Source organism: Microtus pennsylvanicus, chromosome 7 (assembly GCF_037038515.1).
Source record: "Microtus pennsylvanicus isolate mMicPen1 chromosome 7, mMicPen1.hap1, whole genome shotgun sequence".
Lineage (NCBI taxonomy): Eukaryota > Metazoa > Chordata > Mammalia > Rodentia > Cricetidae > Microtus > Microtus pennsylvanicus.
The window spans coordinates 10684811-10703487 of NC_134585.1; the positions used below are offsets into that span (position 1 = coordinate 10684811).

Consider the following 18677-nt stretch of genomic DNA (forward strand, 5'->3'; position numbering starts at 1 on the left):
AAGCTAAAGACATTCACCAGGCGGCCCTGCAGTTCTTCCTGTGGTACTCACTAGAGAAAGGAAAACTGCTCCCACAAGGACCCGCAGACAAAAGTTTACCACAGTCTTATTCATGAGCTCCCCAACTTCCAAAACAACAGCAGGTGAGCAAGTGAGTCAACTCCTGGACACACAAATGACTCAACACTCCTCAGCAAGAAGAGAGAAACAAAATAAATAAATGAATAAGTAAGTAAGTAAATAAATAAAAAGAGAGAGAAACAGCTATCTATACCAACAGCCTAGATCATATTGAGTGAAGACACCACAGGCCATAGCTCTGAGCCCACTTACGAGACACCCTGGAAGAGAAGCATAGGAAGGGGATGCCAGGGACTAGCGCTGAGTATCCGAGCCTCAACAACAGACAGAGAGCCTCTAAAGACGAAGAGGACTTGGGGAACTAAGGTAACACTGCGGGAGGGATATAGGAGCCATTTGGAGAGGCTGGAAGCAAGAGGAAGTATTTAAAGGTGAAATGGATTACATAAGGTATTTTGAAACAATAATCCTTGGCTACAAGGATCGATAACAAGGGTGGCCCGAGTCCAAGACTAAACACACAGTTGCTGGGTGGACGGCCTTGCAGGAGTCTTTCTGTGTAAGGTTGTGGTGGCCTTTGTGCAAAGCTGTGGTTGCGGCGGTATTTTGTGGTTAGTTCGTGTCATTAGACATGCGTGCATAAAATTCCCAACTGTAGTCATCCAGCTGTGGTTATCTGAAGCAGGACGATGGAGGTTAAGGACTAGTTTTTCTTTTCTCTCTCTCTTTCGTTTTGGTTTTTTGAAACAGAGTTTCTCTGTGTAGCCCCAGCTGTGCTGCAACTCACTGTAGCTTCAAACTCACAGAGATCCACCCGCCTCTGCCTCCCAGGTGCTGGGATTAAAGGCATGTGCCACCACCGCCTGGCAGGTTAAGGGCTATTTTTATTCTCACAATTTCAAAGAATCACCTATGGGGAGGGAGGATGGAAACATTCTGTATCCCGGCTGTGGAAACTGGAGATTTGTTAAAACAGTACCAACAAGATGGCTCAGGAAGGGAAGAAGCTTGTCACCTAGCCTGAGAACCTGAGTTCAATCCCAGGGACCCCAAGGTGGAAGGAGAGAACCAGCTCCCACAAGTTGCCCTTGGACCTCCACACATATGCACTGTGATACATGCATGCATACAAAAACGCTTACACAAAATGAATAATTATAAATAGATTTTTCTAACTTGAAAGCATTCCAAAGGGGAAAGTAAATTCTATCTCCATGAATGTGATTAGCAGGAGAGGACAAAAGGAAGTGAGAACAGAAAAAAAAAAAATTGGAAGGGTTCAGGGCGCTGGTGGTGCACGCCTTTAATCCCAGCACTCAGGAGGCAGAGAAAGGCAGATCTCTCAATTCGAGGCCAACCTGGTCTACAGAGTGAGTTCCAGAACAGCCAGGACTGTTACGTAGAGAAACCCTGTTTCGAAAAAACCAGAAAGGAAGGAAGGAGGGGGGTGGGGGGGAGAGAAGGGGAGAGAGGAAGGAAGGAAGGAAGGAAGGAAGGAAGGAAGGAAGGAAGGAAGGAAGGAAGGAAGGAAGGAAGGAAGGAAAGGCTGGGAGAGGGGAAAGAAAAGCCACATCGGAAGAGGTCTTTGGTGAGGGAGGGTGCTCACATCCCTGCAGCCTGTACACTCTCTCTCCCTGGTAGGGCACGTGGGCTCTGAAACAGTATCCAGGCATCCTAGGGACCTCAGTTCAGAGCCTCCTCTATCGGCCCAACAGGAGCTCCACCTGAAGGCCCGCCCCAGTAGGTCCAGTTACTAGGATACTGGGGATAAAGCATTTCCTGCCTAGATGTCTTGGCAGCTCCCACTGCCATGGAGACCACTGGGAGCTGAAGGAGCTGCTGGCACCCAGAAAGCAGCAGAAGAAGAAAGTGGTCTTTGACTAGCTGAGCAAGTGGGTGAACAGGGGCCAGACCTGAGCCGGGAGCCAAGCCCACCTACTCAGCAATTCTCACATGCAGTTCCCAGGTGGGAGCTGAGGAGAGAAGCAGCAGGAGGAGGGGGTTCAGAGACCCACGATCTGCCTGTCTCCTTTCCGCAAGCCATGTTTATCACTGTGATGTTTGGAGGTAAGCAGGGTCCCCTGTCCTGGAACAGGGGCCATACTCAAGAGTTGTTCGTCCCTCTATCCTAGAGAACCCAGGAAGGGGAAGTACAGGCTGGGAGGGGCATGGGAATTTGAGGAAGCTGTTCCTATGAGGAGGCAAAGCAATGCCTGTTGTGGTCCCCAGTCCTCTACACAAGAGATGGATGGAAAGCTCTCCAATGCAGTTCGAACAGCATTTGCTTAGAGTAATAGGCCTGGAGCACAGTGCTAGCCACATAATCCTAGTGTTACCTCTAGGCATGGGAGTGAAAGTTTTCCTCTTTGGGCAAGGCCCTGACATCCTACCCACTCCGCTATGCCCCTCCCTCAGCTGATTGTCGCATGCTAGTGAACTCCTGGTGCAGCCTGGTGACCTTCATTGTGCATCTGAGACAGAAGGCTCAGGTGCCCCCAGAAGGTGAAAAGACCTGGAAGGCCTGGGGGGAGGGGGAATCTCAGGGTCCCATGCCCGGGTGCAGCCTGCCCAGCTTATTCCCATTTCTGCCCAGTAACCATTGCTCTCCTGGCTGAAGACGGGCGCCTGGTGAGGCTGGAAGAGGGGACGGTCCAGGCCCCTTCCATGGCCTGTTCCCTGCTGCAGGAGCAAGGGACCTATGTCCTTGTACGGATCATTAGTAAGTAGAGCCCAAAACTCTCCTTTGCAGCTATGCTGGACTATACGGGAGGGACAGCGGGCCACAGACCAGCTAAGATCCTGTTCAGTCTCATCCTTGACTGGGTCCTATACCTAACCATCCCTATCCAGTGCCTAGGCCAGGTTTCTATGGGAACCACCAAGACAGTTTAGAGTCCTTGGTTCTCTCTATACTCTACAGGAGGGAAAGATGGGGCTCCCACCCACTATGAGTCTCTAATGGACAACCTAGATGACCAATACCCAGAATTAGCGGGTGAGTATCAAGATAAATGGGGTGGGGGCGCATCTACCCAGCTCCCAGCAACAGGATTTCCTGGGTCTTCCAGAGGAGCTGTGCTGGCTCTCCGGCTTGCCAGGCACAAGCCACAGTCAGAGAAGACGCACAGGCGTTCGGCGTGGCCACCGGGAACAAGGTCCCCCTTCAAGGTCTCGGAGGGTGGCCTCCCTCCCATCTAGAAACCGCTAGCGGGAGCCATAGCCAGGTACAGAAAGAGTTACGGAAACCCAGGAAGTTCCAAAATGGGGAGCCCTTCCTGAGAGACATGTGTGCTGAGGGGTACAGCCTTCACACATATACACACCCAGGACAGTACACCTTATGGAAATAAGTAAGCCCCACTATACTGCCGGAATATAAGCATCCTAAAGGCAGGATTGCTCTGTGTTTAGGATGCAGGTCCACATTTCTGCTGACTGAACCCAGTGAGTGATGAAGCGGTCTGTGCAAGGGTCTGAAGGGCCTACTTCCGTTCCAGCCAGGTCCTATGACCTGGCGCACCACAGCCAAGTGGCCCAGCTGGACTTGGATCCAAGGGGACTGGTCCTGACCTCTGCATTATCATCAACTGCAAACACACAGCCGTCCAGCAGGACTCCTCTTTCAGAATCTGGCGTTACTAAGAAGTTACATCAGCAAGAAGGGAAAGGTCACAGACAGGATGTGTGGCGCACCCCCCCCCCACCTCCCCGCCCCACATTTGAGTGCAGAGAAAAGGATCCAAGGACAAAAACAAGAAGACTTAGGGGGCAGATGTCCCTGTGGGGCAGTGACAGCAGGCTTCTCTTGAGGTTTCGGGTCCCGGGGGAGTAAGGCCCTTGGGTTGGCTGCAAATGCCTCACCCCCTACCCCACTTAGCCCCAAAGTAATATGTCCTTGGCTATCCACAGTGCAGACTGTAACAGGGTTCCCCCCACCCCACCTCAGAGGTTCAAGGACAACCCAGGGTTACACAGCAGGAGAGAGCTATTCATTCTCTCTCTCCCTACACACACACACACACACACACACACACACACACACACACACACACAGATGAGGCACTGCACACTCATGAGACACTCAGTCACCTATCTCCGCTGATCCCATCTCCCACCAGACAGGACAGTCAGTGGGCACACGGTAGGCTGTGGTCTAAAGTATAAACTCTTTAATTGAGCATGTATGTCTTTTGTTAATTTGTAGGGTGAGAATTACCCTCCTTACTCCCAGTCCCAGGTACAATCTCATCTTGGTCAGGCTGTCGGTGAGGGGTTAGGGTAAGTAAGAACAGGCCCATGGCCTCCTCAGGGCAGGGAGCTCAGACCTGTGGAAGGAAGGAACCACAGCACAAACTGGTGATCAGCAGGGTCCCAAAGGGTCTGCCCTTCCCAACCCCACCCGCGCTGCCCCAGCTGCTCACCGTGATTGTATTTGCACTGCTTCAGGGCCTCGCTGAAGCCCTCGCACAGGGTTAGGTCACTCTGAGTGGTGGAGCAATTCAGGAACTGCTTGATCTCATAGGAGCAGGGCCCCATCTGTTGGGGGTAAGAGGCAGGACGGGCAGGGGCCTAGGGCAGAGTATAAGAGGCAACGCTGTCAGCTCAGGGTTGGTACCCAGAATGAAGTACCAAAGTTAGAATCTTCCTGCCCCTCCCCACATCCATAGCCCTGGTTCCCCAAGAATGGTTCAAGGCAGACCAAGTGACCTGAGACTAGATTTGCCCCAGTCCAGCCTCAGCTGCATCCCTGGTAGAGGATGAACCTGGGGCCCTCTATAGATAGTCACTTACAGAATCAGACAGGCTTTTCTTTCTGCCTCAAAGTGGATATGCTGGGCAAATGTAGGAGGGGGAAGAGAAGGTTCTAGAAGAAGCTGTACACTGCATGTGTACACAGAGTGTATGTCCTACTCCAAGACACAGCACCTTCCTGGCTCAGCCACACTGATCTCATGACTCAGGACACACTGCTAACTAGCATCCAGGTTTGGCTCAAGACCAGCGGTGGGGAGTGGCAGAACCCTAGTGGGGTACAGGTCACCAGGGAACAGATGTCATGATGGCAGGCTTGGCTTTGGTGAGAACAGGGGCTTGGGAAACACCGCCTGTCTCCCTGCTCCACTAGGGTTGGGTGTCCTTGGACAAGTCTTTGGGCTCCTCTGAGCTTGCGATTTCTCCATCTTTCAGGGTCTAGTGGGTGTCTGGCAGTCAGACATTTTGCCCTCAAACGTGGGCTGGGGAGAGCTTTCCAGCTAGGGACAACACACTTAACAAGCATGAGGGTTAGGACCCTCTTTTGGTCAAAGTTCTGGGCCCGAGGCAACGCTGAACGCACTGGGTCACCCCTCGCTGGACATTTAAGCGGATCCCTTTGTATCCTTGAGCGAATACCGTCTCCGTTTCTCCTGCGTTCTCTCGCTCACCTGCTGGACCGCAGGCTGAGCAGGCTCCGAGCTTCCCCCACTGAAGGCGCTGGTCAGGGCATTTCCCATGACATGCCCTACAGCCGATCCCACAGCTACGCCAGCAGCGGTGGATGCCATCTGAGCCATAAGGCCCGGCTGGCCCGAAGCGGCAGGTGCCGGGGCGGCCGCTGAGGGCGGTGGGTGCGCAGGAGGGTGGGCTGGGCGGCTGCAGGAAGCAAGGGGAGGCAAGGTTAATGCTCTGGGAACAAGCGCCTCTGCTCCCCCGTCTTAGACTCGTGTTTCTGTGCCCTTGGTGCTCCCCGAAGCCAACATGGCGCAGCAGCCTCCAAGGTCATTCTGCGGATGCCCTTTGGAGAGTCCCCACGCTTCCCTCACCCATCCCCACGGGGTGCCCGTCCCCCTCACACCTGGCCGGCCTGGCAGCCGTGCTGCGACTTCCCCGAGGCATGACAGTGGTAGGACCAAGGAGGAGCAGAGAAATAAGCGTGGACAGAAGCAACCGCTCAGTGCGGGAACTAACGCTTCAGCGCCCGACGAGTCAGGTGAAACGGGAGGGATCTGGGGCGGGGCCTTGGGGACACGCCCATAAGTGGGAGGGGAAAACCTCCCTCTTCTAGAAACCTCCTGGGTTAGGGCCCCTGAGCCATCCTATTGCGGGGCGGAGCTATGAGGGTCCAGGAGACACCAGTCCAAGTTGTAAGCCCCAAGGCTTAAGCAGGTGCAGCGAGCAACGGGCCTTTCTGCTAGGGCCACCGCAGAACCCAAGGGGTTTGTCTTGAGATCGGAGCGAAGAAGAGACACACAGACCATCAGCGGAACAAGGAATGGAGGTTCCAGGCCTGGCTTCCCTCGCTGACTCGCTGACAACAGCCCTTCCAGGATCGCCAGAGGTCTAGAATCAGTGGTGTGTTATTAGAATCCGAGTGTAAAGGTCCGAGGTGCCTCGATCCTTCTTCGACTCTCGCTGCATACTGAAATCCTTGAGTTATGACTTTCCCAGGTACGCCCAGGACCCTAAACCCTTAGACTACCACCCCACAATCCCCTGGGCTCCTGGCATCCTGGGATACATCTCCAGAAACTGGGAGTGCTTTTGAAATAGTCAAAATGTCCCAGAGGTGACCTGAGTTCTTAGAGATGTTTACCAGACAAACCAAGCCTTATCAGTTTTAGCACCATTGCCTTTTTTTTTTTTTTTTTGATTTTCTGAGACAGGGTTTCTCTATATAACAGTCCTGGCTGTGCTAGAATTCGCTTTGTAGACCAGGCTGGCCTCGAACTCATGGAGATCCTCCTGCCTCTGCCTCCCGAGTGCTGGGATTACAGGTGTGCGCCACTACCATGTCACCCAAACCGTGTTTCTTTTAGCAGCCTCTGTAGCCAGCCCTCTTCCACCAGGAAGTCAGCTCTCTTCTGAAATGGAGTCACCACGTATCCACAGGGTGAAATTTCCTGGAGAGGCGAGCAGGTAAAGGATGAGACACTCTTTCCTCAGAGAAATGCCCAGCTTTGCTCAGGACCACTGGTTTCTAGGTTTGGTCTCTGCTTACCAGGTATCCAGTGGGCAAATGATAACATCCTTCCAGGTTCAACTTCTTCTGAAGGCGTCTCTGGTCACCTGGATATATGCACCCATCTATCCTTCCAGATCCTGCAGCAGGGGTGGTAATGCTTTAAACTATGGCCTGTATGCTTCAGGTCCCTCAAAACATGGCCATGCATCTCTGGCAACACTGAAGGCTGTTTTTGTGCAGCACGAATAAATGTTTTAGGCTTTGGGGGTTGTATTTTTTTGTTGTTGTTAAGACAACTTACAGAGATCCACCTGCCTCTGTCTCCCAAGTGTTGGGATTAAAGGTGTGTGTCACCACATCCAGAGAACGGGTTTGTTTGTTTGTTTTTAAGATTTCTTTATTATGTATACACACACCAGAAGAGGGCACCAGATCTCATTATAGATGGTTGTGAGCCACCGTGTGGTTGCTGGGAATTGAACTCAGGACATCTGAAAAAGCAGACAGTGCTCTTAACCTCTGAGCCACCTCTCCAGCCCCAGTTTGTTTTTAAAGTGCTATGCTTTCATGTGTATCAGAAAATGTATGAACACCTCATCCATTTCATGATTTCTTTCCTTCTTTTGTTGTTTTGTTTTTCAAGACAAGCTTTTTCTGTGTCGCCCTGGGTGTCCTGGAACTTGCTCTGTAGACCAGGCTGGCCTCGAATTCACAGAGATCCATCTGTCTCTATCTCCCAAGTTTGGAGATTAAAGGCATGAGCCACCACAGCCTGACCATTTCATGATTTCTTGACCAGTATTGCTACAATGAGGCTGAGCCAGACCTTGAAAGTCTAGACGTGACGATATGTGTTTGTAATTCCAGTATTCAGATAGGCTAAGACCAGAATCTTAAACTGGAGGCCTGCCTGGGCTTCATGTATGCATAGGAGAATCTCATGAAAGAAAGACAGGAAGGAAGGAAGGAAGGAAGGAAGGAAGGAAGGAAGGAAGGAAGGGAGAAAGGTATCAAAGAGGGAGGGAGGAAGAAAAAAGAGAAAAAGAAGGGCCAAAGAGGAAAGGAAGAGGGAAAAAGTGAAAGAAATGCCAGCTATTAAAAGGTGAGGCTTTTTAAAAGATTGCAGAAGACCAATTGCAGTGCTCTCTGGCCCCCACCTTGCAGCATCTCAGGGTCCTGCCTGCCTGCCTGCCTGAATCTTAGCTTTGAAGGTTTGCCAGTAGAGGCCCCTTGTCATCATGAGGGTTTGGACACTGTGTGAGGATGTATTTGCTGCGATTGGTGTAATAAAAACTTGAATGGCCAATAGCTAGGCAAGAGATATAGCGGAGATTTTGGGGGAGAGAAAGGAGGAGGAGGACTCTAGGCACAGAGGAGATCCGGAAAGGAAACAGGAGATGAAACTCCACATGACAGAACGTAGATTAATATAAATGGGTTCATTAAAGTTATAGGAGAGAGTTAGGAACAAGCCTAAGCTGTAGGCTGAACTTTCTTAATTAATAATAAGCCTCCGTGTTGTAAGTTGTGAGCTAGCTGGTAACCCAAGGAAAGTCTGCCTGTCCAGTTGGGCTCCCCCTGCAGAGGCGAGAGTGGATGAACCTTTCCAGCATGTGACCCCCCACTCTCACCTTTGATTCTCTCCTTCATGTCTCAGATGGCTGACCTGACCTGAGTGGTCAGGAAAACCCCGTTGGCCAGGGCCTGAGCCAGGGGACAACCTGGGCCTCCAGTGCCCGACTCAGACATCCTCTTATGTCTTCCCTCCTCCCAGGCATCTGACCCATTTGTCTGGCCCCTCCCACCAAGATCTTCAGTAATTGTCTCCAGTCTGCTATTTTTGTGTGTGCATAAGTGTGTGCCTAGGATCCTTGGAGATCCAAAGAAGCCATCAGATTCTAGGATAGCCACCGTGTGGGTGTTAGGAATGGGACCCCGGTTCTCTGCAAGAATGCTTGTTGCTCTTAATCACTGATCTTTCTTTCTAGACCCTGTCTCTGGTTTTTTGTTTTGTTTTGTTTTTTTGTTCTTTTTCTGAGACAATCCTAGCTGTCCTGGAACTAGCTCTCATAGACCAGACTGGCCTCGAACTCACAGAGATCCGCATGCCTCTGCCTCCCGAGTGCTGGGATTAAAGGCGTGTGCACCACCGCCGGGGGGAGGGGGGTCGCCTCTGGTTTGTTTTAAGGTGAGGGGCTGGCTAACTTCTGCCACATGCCCTAGTTTCTCCAGAGGTGGTATTTCAATAGCCGGTTGCCTGCAGGAGCTATTGTGCTACTTTCCTGGTGGATTGGTTAGGACTGTGGGGATAGGGGATGTGACCACCTGTCACAGGCTAAAAAAGTCAGACAGAGGTCAAGCCACCATGGAGACCTGGCAGAGGATGACACTTCCGAAAGTGGGGTTGGAGAGCAGGAGGAATAATCTCTCCTCAGCTCTCACCAGGTCTGAGGGGTCCAGCCCCTCAAGGCACTCCTCCCAAACCCAGGCCGGGAAGGCTGGCCGGTTGAGTTTAGAACAAAAGGCAGGGGAAGGCGGAGCGGTGGGGGGTGCGGTCCCGGCGCCGGCGGGGGCGGGGCGAACACTATAAGGGGCGGCGGCCCGGCGCGGCCCAGCAGGCCCAGCAGCCCCGGGGCGGATGGCACGGGCCGCCTGTCTCCTCCGCGCGGTCTCGCGCGCCCTCCTGCTCCAGCTGCCTCTGCTGCTGCTGTTGTTGCTGCTGCTCCTGCCGCCGCCGCTGATGGCCCGACCCAGGCCACCGGTGAGTGCCCGCTCTCCTCCCCGAGGGAGGGCTGGGCACGCGGGCTGGGCCCACTGGTTGAGCTTGACCCATAGAGCGTCCTGGCTACCCTAGCACAATCGGTCCCCGAAATGCCTTTTGGGTCTTTCTGGCTTTGATAATGAGCTTCCCGTCGCTGGCGGTGTGCAAGTGGAGCCTATGCGGCTGGTTAAGTGAGACTGTGCGCTGGACTCAGCTTGGGGATCTGCTTTTCCAGCCCCAGCCAGGGATGCAGGAGTGTGTGTTGGTAGAAGTAGCAAAGGGAGTGGGTACCAGGGCCCCTTGTCCATCACAGGAAGGAAGCCAAGCAAGTCTCAGCGGGGAGGTCGGGGGTGGCAGCCTCCGGTGAGCACCCCGGCAAGGTATGTACATGGATGGAGAATAAAGGAAGAGCTAGGGAAGGAGAAAATGGGGCCCAAGTTGAGAGAGGTGCCCCACCTGCAGGAGGCGAGTTTGGGAGACTTGGGGCCAACAAAGAATGCACGTGAGAGAGACAGTGTGTATGAGCGTCAGGTGGCAATCAGAATAAGAGGGGGCACTGAAACTGGGTGCTGTAGTCACTCGGAACAAAAATCACGGAGAAAGGAAAGGGGTGCAGAGAAAGGCAAAAGGAGAAGAGGGATTGAGGGACTCACAGCCTGTGTGTCCCAGTGGCTACTACATACTTCCTCCAGGGTGGTCTTTGAGGCACCTGTCACAGTAGCTGAGCTGGGGCTTGAGCAGGGACCAACAGTACCCACTGGGTACTCTGCTTCCAGCCAGCTCAAAGAATGATGGGAGAAAGGTATGAGAGACAGGCAGGTGTCCTGAGACTATCCCTTGGTTTAGCCACACTGGCCTTGGGAGCAAAAGGGTTAGGAAAGGGGGTTGGATATGGAAGGGGATCATGGATCAGGAGCCCTTTAGACAGAGTATGAATTTCCCTGCCCTAGAACTTGGAACAAAGTCGCTAACACCCCTGACCCCCGAACCCCTACCTCCACCACTGCCTTGGATTGGATTCATGCATTTGGGAATTGGAGAGATTTTTGAACCATGAAACCTTGCGTGAATGCCCTCCCCCTAACCCCTCGATCTATAAAAGGGACAAAGCAGTAGGGAGCACCAATGTCTACTGTTGGCATTTAGGATAAAATGAGGCAAGGCCAGGCACACTGGAGAGACAGAGTTGTTAGCTGTTAGCTGTAGCCACTCTGATGCTTGCACTGGATAGGGTCTCAGCTGAGGAACTGTCACTCTAGAAACACCTCTAGTGTTTTTATCCCTAGATGTCCATCAACAGGGTCAAAAGAATTCTGTAAATATTTATTCAGCCCAGCCCCCAGCTTTCTGAGTTGTTGAAAGCCCCACAACCTAGTGGCCAGGGAAACTGCCTTCCCTTCTGGAGCCAGCGGGGGAGGGGGAGGAGGGGGTGATTAGAAGCACAAGGATGGAGTCTGTGTACCAGTTGAGTGTGTGACTTGGGCTATTTCCTTGCCTTCTCTGATGCTCCCCTGCCTCAGCACAGTCTAACCAAGTGACTGCCTCACAAGTTGCCTCCTACAGACCCGCACCGTCCCCATTAAATAAAAAGCAAACTGAGGTTCAGGAAGGGACACCACCATCCTGGTCTTCCCCAGTGGCTTCCTAGCCTGGGGTCCTTCCCATGGACTGGATTGGGCGGTACTCCTAGGACTGACCTTGGGTGTCTGAGCTATGTCAGGAGACCGGGTCAGCCAAGAGTCTCTTGAGTGTGTCTGAGGCTGTGGATTGGCATCTGCCAGGCCGGAGGAGGGTGAGGCAGAGTGAGTTAGGCCCCTCCACAGGCCAGGCCAAAGGAAGGCTGCTAACTGAGAAAGAGGGAGTGCATTAGAAACAGAAGTGCTTCTTAGGAATGTGAGTCTTGGAGACAAGCCAAGCTGGTGGGGAGCTGGTGAGTTCTGAGGAGAGGCATCAGCCCCAGGTCTGAGCCCAGCTCTCATCTGGCTTGCTGTGTGATCCTAGGCTAAGTCTTTAACTTCTCTGGATTCTGTTCCATGCTCTAGGATATTGGATATTTAGGATAAAATTAGAATAGTGACTGCTCCCCCAAAACTTTCGAGAGCTATAGGTGAGGCCAGGGGTTCTCTGAGTTTACCAGTCTAGCTGTTTGGAGTCCTAGGAGGACTGAGAATTTGGGAAGAAGAGATTCCCCAGTGTGGGAGTACAGGACCTAAAGAGGTAGAGTCTGGGAAGGACCTCTCCATGTAAGATGCAGCTGCCGGGTTTACAGGATGCCTCTTAGCTCCTTCTGGCACTACTGCCGTCTGGAAGACGGAGATGTTGAAGCTCAGCAAAGACAGTGTCCGGGTCACCAGTAATAGAATTCAGAAGTTCACAGCTTCTGGCCATGACCTTGGTGTCTCTCAGGGAAGGAAGTGGTAGAGATGGGAAGGGTTGTGTCCTTTACCTTTCCTTTCATGGCTTCTATACCAGCCTCACTGGGTGGCAGAGAAAAGACACCAGGCTGACAGGCTAGACTTTGAGCTGGGAGGGGCTCCTGAGGAATGACAACACCCTGCCGTTCTTTGAGAGGGTCACTAGACTGTCCGGAAGAGCTGCACAGGGGGCTGGAGAGATGGCTCAGAGGTTAAGAGAACTAACTGCTGTCCCAGAGGTCCTGAGTTCAATTCCCAGCAACCACACAATGGCTCACACCCATCTGTAATGAGATCTGGTGCCCAGAACACTATATACATAATAAATAAATTAAAAAAAAGAGCTACATAGGAGAATCTATCTCTCCCCCTTGCCAGGTTGGATAGGCCCTTGTGGGCCTTTGTGGCTGGTCATATAGAAGAACCAGATCCACATCTTCACAGTGATACTTTGGAGTCCCCAGGTGGAATTTCAGTGATTACCTGTGCAAATTACCCGGGAGGCAGCAGATGCTTCGTTACTTTCCCAAAGAAGAGAATTGCCTTCTTGTCCCTGTGGGGAGAATGTTCTAGTCACGGTTGGCATCTGTGCTCCTGAGACACTGACAGGGTAGGACTGGTCCCTACCCTCCCTGCATCAAAGGGGCAGGAGATCACAGATCTGGCAGGGTGTGGGCAAAAGTGCCTCTACAAGAACTGGAACCTCATATGGATGGGGTGTCTCTCAGTAGTAGAGGACAAGTACAGTCAATTGCCAGCACCCCCAAGTATACCATCTAAAGGGCAATCTCACCTCAGTGACCTGGTGCCCAAGGTCTCGCTAAGTGTCCAGCGTGCTTCACCTTGTGTTCTCCAATCCACACTTACTGAGAGTCTTGTCCCATTTGTTAGGTAAGCCAGTCCAGGGCTACACTGCAGGCTGTAGCCCCTCCATGCTGGGGAAGGGTCATAGGAGCATCCTCAGGAGCTTCCCAAGTATGTTTGGAGAATACAGTTAGGGCTTCAAGGCTCATGTTCCCCTAGTCTCAATGTGTTCCCATGTAGACCTCCTTAACCTGGTGGACAGGAGCTGGTGACAGACGGCCCAGGGCCCCTCCTGTAGGGCAGGAGGAAGAGGAGAGAGCTTGATGCTTTGGAACAAGTATCAGGAAATCAGAGGCTCAACCTAAGGGCAGTGGACCCAGCCCTGTGCCAGCACACCTTCCGGCTCCTCCATTTGCCCAGCAATTCAGTAGGCTAAGCATGCTGCGCTGAAGAACTGCATCTCAGTCAAACCTTAGGCCCTGGGGAATCCGAACTGACTTGATTCTTGCGTCGTTCTTTCTTGCCCAGGATAGCTACCGTCACCGCCCCGGGAAGAGAGGGCCGCAGCTCCCACAGGCAGCTCTGCCTAATAGCTTGACTTCTGCCCCATCCTCCCATTGGGCCCCTAGTCCTGCTGGTGGCTCCAGACTTCCACGATGTGGTGTGCCTGACCCACCTGATGTGCTGAATGCCCGAAACCGACAGAAGCGCTTCGTGCTGTCAGGAGGGCGCTGGGAGAAGACAGACCTCACCTATAGGTAGGGACCAGAGGGCAGGGGAACAGGACTGCATGTTATCCTTACACCTTCATCCCGAGATGCCCAAGGCCACATTCACACAGCGCACAGACCTTCATGCCCACTGACCCTCCTCCCCCGGCCGTTCATGAACCGATAACCTGAAACCTTGGTCTAGACAGATGCAGAATATGATGTAAGCCAGGCCAGGGCCTAGAAGAACCACAGTGCCTGCCTAGGGGAAGATTTTAGACACTCAAGCTTTAGTAGGCCCAGGTAAATTGTTCAAATCTACCAATTACAACTTGGGCCTTTTAAAGGTGGACACAAGTAATGGTGGACTGCTTGTTGGTGACCTAGGAGGTCCCTCGGCAGATGGTGAGGAAGCTGAGACTTAGCCTGAGAGACAGTGGTCTAGGGTCATATGGCATTGGAACTGGGATAGGGGTGCAGAATTCCCTGGTTGGGGAACCAAGTTCCAGTACAAGGCTCCTCACAGTGAGTTGTACTCCCAGGTCTTGGGACCCCTGGCCTTGTATCTTTCCACTCAGTGTGTAGTATATCAAAACATATACAACCTCATATAAAGGTGAACCCACGTCTAGAATCGGTTCTCTAAGCCTGAGATCCAGGGCACTCCTGGATGCAGCTCTGAGTGCACACACCCACTGATTATCCAGAGGCAACACTTCTTATGGGGAGGAGGTGAGACAGGCTCTCACATAAAAGCCCCAATATCCTCAAACTCACAGAAATCCTCCTGCCTCAGCTTCTCCAGTGCTGGGAAGAAAGGCATGGGTCACCACACTCAGCTCTAGGGGAAGCTTGACTCCTCAGTCCTCAGGGGCTTCCTTGCCCCATGCCCGGGCCCCTCCACCTCCCTCCAGGATCCTCCGGTTCCCATGGCAGCTTGTAAGGGAGCAGGTACGGCAGACGGTGGCAGAGGCCCTCCAGGTATGGAGTGAGGTGACACCGCTCACTTTCACCGAGGTGCATGAGGGACGCGCTGACATCATGATTGACTTCACCAGGTGAAACCTGTGGCCTGGGACCTTTCTGGGAACAGATCCCGTTGTCCGCAGCCTCTAACTGTGTTCTTCCCCACCCCCGCCCCCAGGTACTGGCATGGGGACAACTTGCCATTTGATGGGCCTGGGGGCATCCTGGCCCATGCTTTCTTCCCCAAGACCCACCGAGAAGGAGATGTTCACTTTGACTATGATGAAACTTGGACTATTGGGGACAACCAGGGTATGTGCTGGAGACCCATCCTGCAGATGAGGAACTAGGGAGCCCTGAAGCTGGGGTCTAGAGATTAATTTGGCAACCGGCAGCTGGCAGTGGAGGTTGCTAACTCACCACCCCTTTTTCCAGGTACAGACCTGCTGCAAGTGGCAGCTCATGAATTTGGCCATGTTCTGGGGCTGCAACACACCACAGCAGCTAAGGCCCTCATGTCCCCTTTCTACACCTTCCGATACCCACTGAGCCTCAGCCCAGATGACCGGAGGGGCATTCAGCACCTCTATGGCCGGCGCCAGCCGGCCCCCACCTCCCACACCCCAGCCTTGGGCTCCCAGGCTGGGATAGATACCAACGAGATTGCACTGCTGGAGGTACGAGGTGGGTGGGAAGACGGAGGTAAGACTGGCCCTGTTCCCTTCGCACTCCTGCTGGCCTTACGGCTCCAGTATGTGTTCTTTTCTGGCTCCTCTATCCCGCCGTAGCCGGAAACCCCACCGGATGTCTGTGAGACTTCCTTTGATGCAGTTTCCACCATCCGAGGCGAGCTCTTCTTCTTCAAAGCCGGCTTTGTGTGGAGGCTGCGCAGTGGGCAGCTGCAGCCTGGGTATCCTGCTCTGGCCTCTCGGCACTGGCAAGGATTGCCCAGCCCTGTGGATGCAGCTTTTGAGGATGCTCAGGGTCATATTTGGTTCTTTCAAGGTGAGTGGGACTTGGAAGTCAGTGACAAGAGGACTCGGGGACACAGTGGGTAGGGAGACAGTGCCCTGCAGAATTAAAGCCAAGGGAGAGTGGGGCTCACTCCTTGGGCACAGCTGAGAGTCTCCCAGAGGTGGCAGCGCTGAGTAGCACCGAAGGTCTTGCTTGCTGCAGCTGTGTGCTAATGTATCCAACCCCCAAAGCCACCGTGCGGGGTGGGGCTTTAGAGATGAGGACTCAGGCTCAGAGGCAGAATGACTCCGGTAAGGTGGGAAGCTTGGAAAAGGCAGAGCAGGATCTAGGCATAGTGGCCCTGGAGCCTGTGATTTCAACTCTCATCTGGCAGAGATGACAACCTAGAACCTTCCAGGTGGCAGGACTTCATAAACACAGGTGAGGCATGGGAACCCTGTACAGACATTCCAAGGTGGCCAAGGGGCCTGTTACAGGTGGGCCAGGACACAGGGTGGTCAGCAAACATCCTCAGTGGGCAGCCCTCTGTTGACCAGAATAACCTTAACTTGGGCTTATTGAACCCAAGCTTATCTTCTCAACCCAGCTCATCCCAGCTGCTTCTCACATCCCTTGTGGGGTACAGTCGCTGGGAAGGCACTATTAGCCAGCAGTGTTTTGCAAACAAAAGAAACAGGCTGGGAGAGTCCCCGGTGGTGGCCAAGCAGATCCACAGTGGTTGGGCATGGCAGTGTGGCTTGGCAGCTTCTGGCAGCATCTTCTCTCTGGCAGGTGCTCAGTACTGGGTATACGATGGTGAGAAGCCATTCTTAGGCCCTGCACCACTCTCCGAGCTGGGCCTGCAGGGGTCCCTGGTCCATGCTGCCCTGGTCTGGGGTCCCGAGAAGAACAAGATCTACTTCTTCCGAGGTGGAGACTACTGGCGTTTCCACCCCAGAATCCAACGTGTAGACAATCCTGTGCCCCGACGTGCCACTGACTGGCGAGGGGTACCTTCTGAGATCGACGCTGCCTTCCAGGATGCTGAGGGTGAGTTGAGGGTGAGGTAGCTGGAGGGAAGCCAGCGTAGTAGTCCTCACACTCGTACACAGCAGTGGCTGTCATCCTGTGTGTTGACATCGGGTGTCATACCACTACCCCACCCCCAGACCTCATGAGGCCCAACCTGACAGGTGCTGAGCCCAGTGTCCGCTTACCCAGCCTGACTGCCTTCTCTCTTCAGGGTATGCCTACTTCCTGCGTGGCCATCTCTACTGGAAGTTTGACCCTGTGAAGGTGAAGGTTCTGGAGGGCTTTCCTCGCCTTATAGGTCCTGACTTCTTTGACTGTGCAGAGCCTGCCAATACTTTCCGCTGACAACACCTTGGATGCACTCAGGGATAGTGACCCCTGCCAGACCACCTATGTCATTAAAGAGACCCACCGCCTTCATCTTTGTGGCTCTGGGCTTCAGGCTTGGGACAGACAGAGCCTATGTCTCCTCAGGGGAGTGGGTAGGAGTATGGGACCATTTGCAGGGATGGCCATGCTGGTCATGGTCACCTATTAGCAATTGTCTCAGACTGGGCAAAGGCTTTGGCATGACTTAAAAATAAGGTCAGTCTTGGGCCAACAATATCCCACTTAGGTAGATTATGGTCAACTGGGCTGCCCAAGGCCTCCATCTCTGCCCCTCAAAGCAGAACTTCCACATGAATGCAGGGACCACAGTAGCATTCTGTGTTTGTAATGAGGTTTCCTGTGAGTAGTGGTGGTGGTGACGAGATGCCCAGGGTACCTACCATTCTTTCCCAGCCAAGCAGCTGGGCCTCAGGGCAGTACCTTTTCTGATATATCAGCTCTGGGGAGATGCTGGACTGATTATCTTCTGGTAGGTGAGTCAGAGATGTGTTTCCTGGCCAAAAGGTACACAGCCAGCCAGCCAGTCAGCCAGCCAGGGAGGCAGCTGCTTCCTCCCAGAGACAATGAACCTCAGAGGCCCCACATACCTCACAGTCTTCCCTGGGGCCATTTCTTCCCGAGGGGGGGGGGCTCTTCCTAGCACAGGTACCTTCCAAAGCCATGTAAATGTGTATACAGTGTATAAAGCCTTTTTTAAAAAGCAGAGACTGCCATTAAACATGGGTGTTTTCTAAGCGTCTGTTTGTTTTCTCTTTGCAATTGCAGTCAGGATTTGGGAGATGGAGTTAAAAAGCCTTCACACCCTAGACAGTTTCCTGGGGTTAGGCTCAATGTTTAGGGTTCTCCTACTCCATTCCTGCAGAGGAAGGGGGTACCTGCAGTGGCTTTAAAACTGACTACCTGTGTCCTCCTTTGTCTCTTTCCTTTTTTGTCCAAAATAGTGGTCATTTTATCTGACCATGCCTAACTACCCATTCCTTTGGTGGGGGTGGGGAGTGTATGGTCTCATAGATCCCTGGCTGTCCTAGAACTCAGAGATCTGCCTGCCTATGACTCTGGAGTTCTGGAGTGTTATGATTAAAGATGTGAGCCACCATGCTCACACCTTCCTTTCAACTTAAAACTCTGCTTCCCATGGCTGTGAGAACAGTGGACAAAACTCATGGTTGCCACGGCCCTTCCCAGCTCTTCAGCGTCCCTTCATAATGGCTTCTGGCACAGCTGCGGTCTCAGCGGATTGTCACCAGGGTCTCTAACTGGCCACTGTTTGTTTTTCAACTTTCAAAGATGTATTTATGTTTTGCACATTCCCCGGTACGCCCGACTCAGGTTAAGTCAGTCCATTTGCTCACCTACACAGTCACTTTTACTTTCATGTTCTGTGCATACATAGTTTATGTCTCTATAAAATCTAGAAACTACAAATGAGAGAAAGCATTTGTATTTCTGAGACTTGTTTAATACGATTATCTCCAGTTGCATCCATTTTTTCTGCATTATAATTTCGTGTTGTGGCTGAAAAAACGTTCCGTCGTGTACACACCACATTTCACTTTCTTTCTTTTTTAAATATTATTATGTATACAATATTCTGTCTGTGTGTATGTCTGCAGGCCAGAAGAGGG

The 18677-nt window shown here is 52.7% G+C and overlaps 3 protein-coding genes across 7 annotated transcripts; 2 read left to right on the forward strand and 1 right to left on the reverse strand.

Moving 5' to 3' along the window:
- The first annotated feature begins 1795 nt into the window (after window positions 1-1795).
- Window positions 1796-7713, forward strand: C7H22orf15 (chromosome 7 C22orf15 homolog). Of its 4 annotated transcripts, none has more exons than XM_075979935.1 (6): window positions 1796-2148; window positions 2497-2583; window positions 2675-2800; window positions 3002-3076; window positions 6879-6975; window positions 7061-7713. In XM_075979935.1, exons 1-6 carry the CDS (start codon window positions 2124-2126, stop codon window positions 7077-7079), a joined length of 429 nt encoding a protein of 142 aa, XP_075836050.1. In that variant the 5' UTR covers window positions 1796-2123; the 3' UTR covers window positions 7080-7713. The 4 variants fall into 4 exon arrangements, 3 of the variants coding, with proteins under 3 accessions (XP_075836050.1, XP_075836051.1, XP_075836049.1); XM_075979936.1 differs by having other exon boundaries at window positions 7094-7713; XM_075979934.1 differs by lacking the exons at window positions 6879-6975; window positions 7061-7713 and adding exons at window positions 3150-3305; window positions 3493-3545.
- On the reverse strand, window positions 4229-6075 carry Chchd10 (coiled-coil-helix-coiled-coil-helix domain containing 10). The gene is made up of 4 exons (XM_075979937.1): window positions 5915-6075; window positions 5505-5712; window positions 4503-4650; window positions 4229-4406 (listed from the first exon to the last, which is right to left on the reverse strand). The coding sequence occupies exons 1-4, from the start codon at window positions 5953-5955 to the stop codon at window positions 4387-4389; spliced, it is 417 nt and encodes a 138-aa protein (XP_075836052.1). The 5' UTR covers window positions 5956-6075; the 3' UTR covers window positions 4229-4386.
- Window positions 7714-9617: 1904 nt separating the features above from the next.
- Window positions 9618-17787, forward strand: Mmp11 (matrix metallopeptidase 11). Of its 2 annotated transcripts, XM_075979932.1 has the most exons (8): window positions 9618-9782; window positions 13529-13758; window positions 14625-14768; window positions 14855-14988; window positions 15112-15353; window positions 15465-15681; window positions 16423-16680; window positions 16874-17787. In XM_075979932.1, exons 1-8 carry the CDS (start codon window positions 9660-9662, stop codon window positions 17005-17007), a joined length of 1482 nt encoding a protein of 493 aa, XP_075836047.1. In that variant the 5' UTR covers window positions 9618-9659; the 3' UTR covers window positions 17008-17787. The 2 variants fall into 2 exon arrangements, with proteins under 2 accessions (XP_075836047.1, XP_075836048.1); XM_075979933.1 differs by lacking the exon at window positions 14625-14768.
- The last annotated feature ends 890 nt before the right edge of the window (window positions 17788-18677 follow it).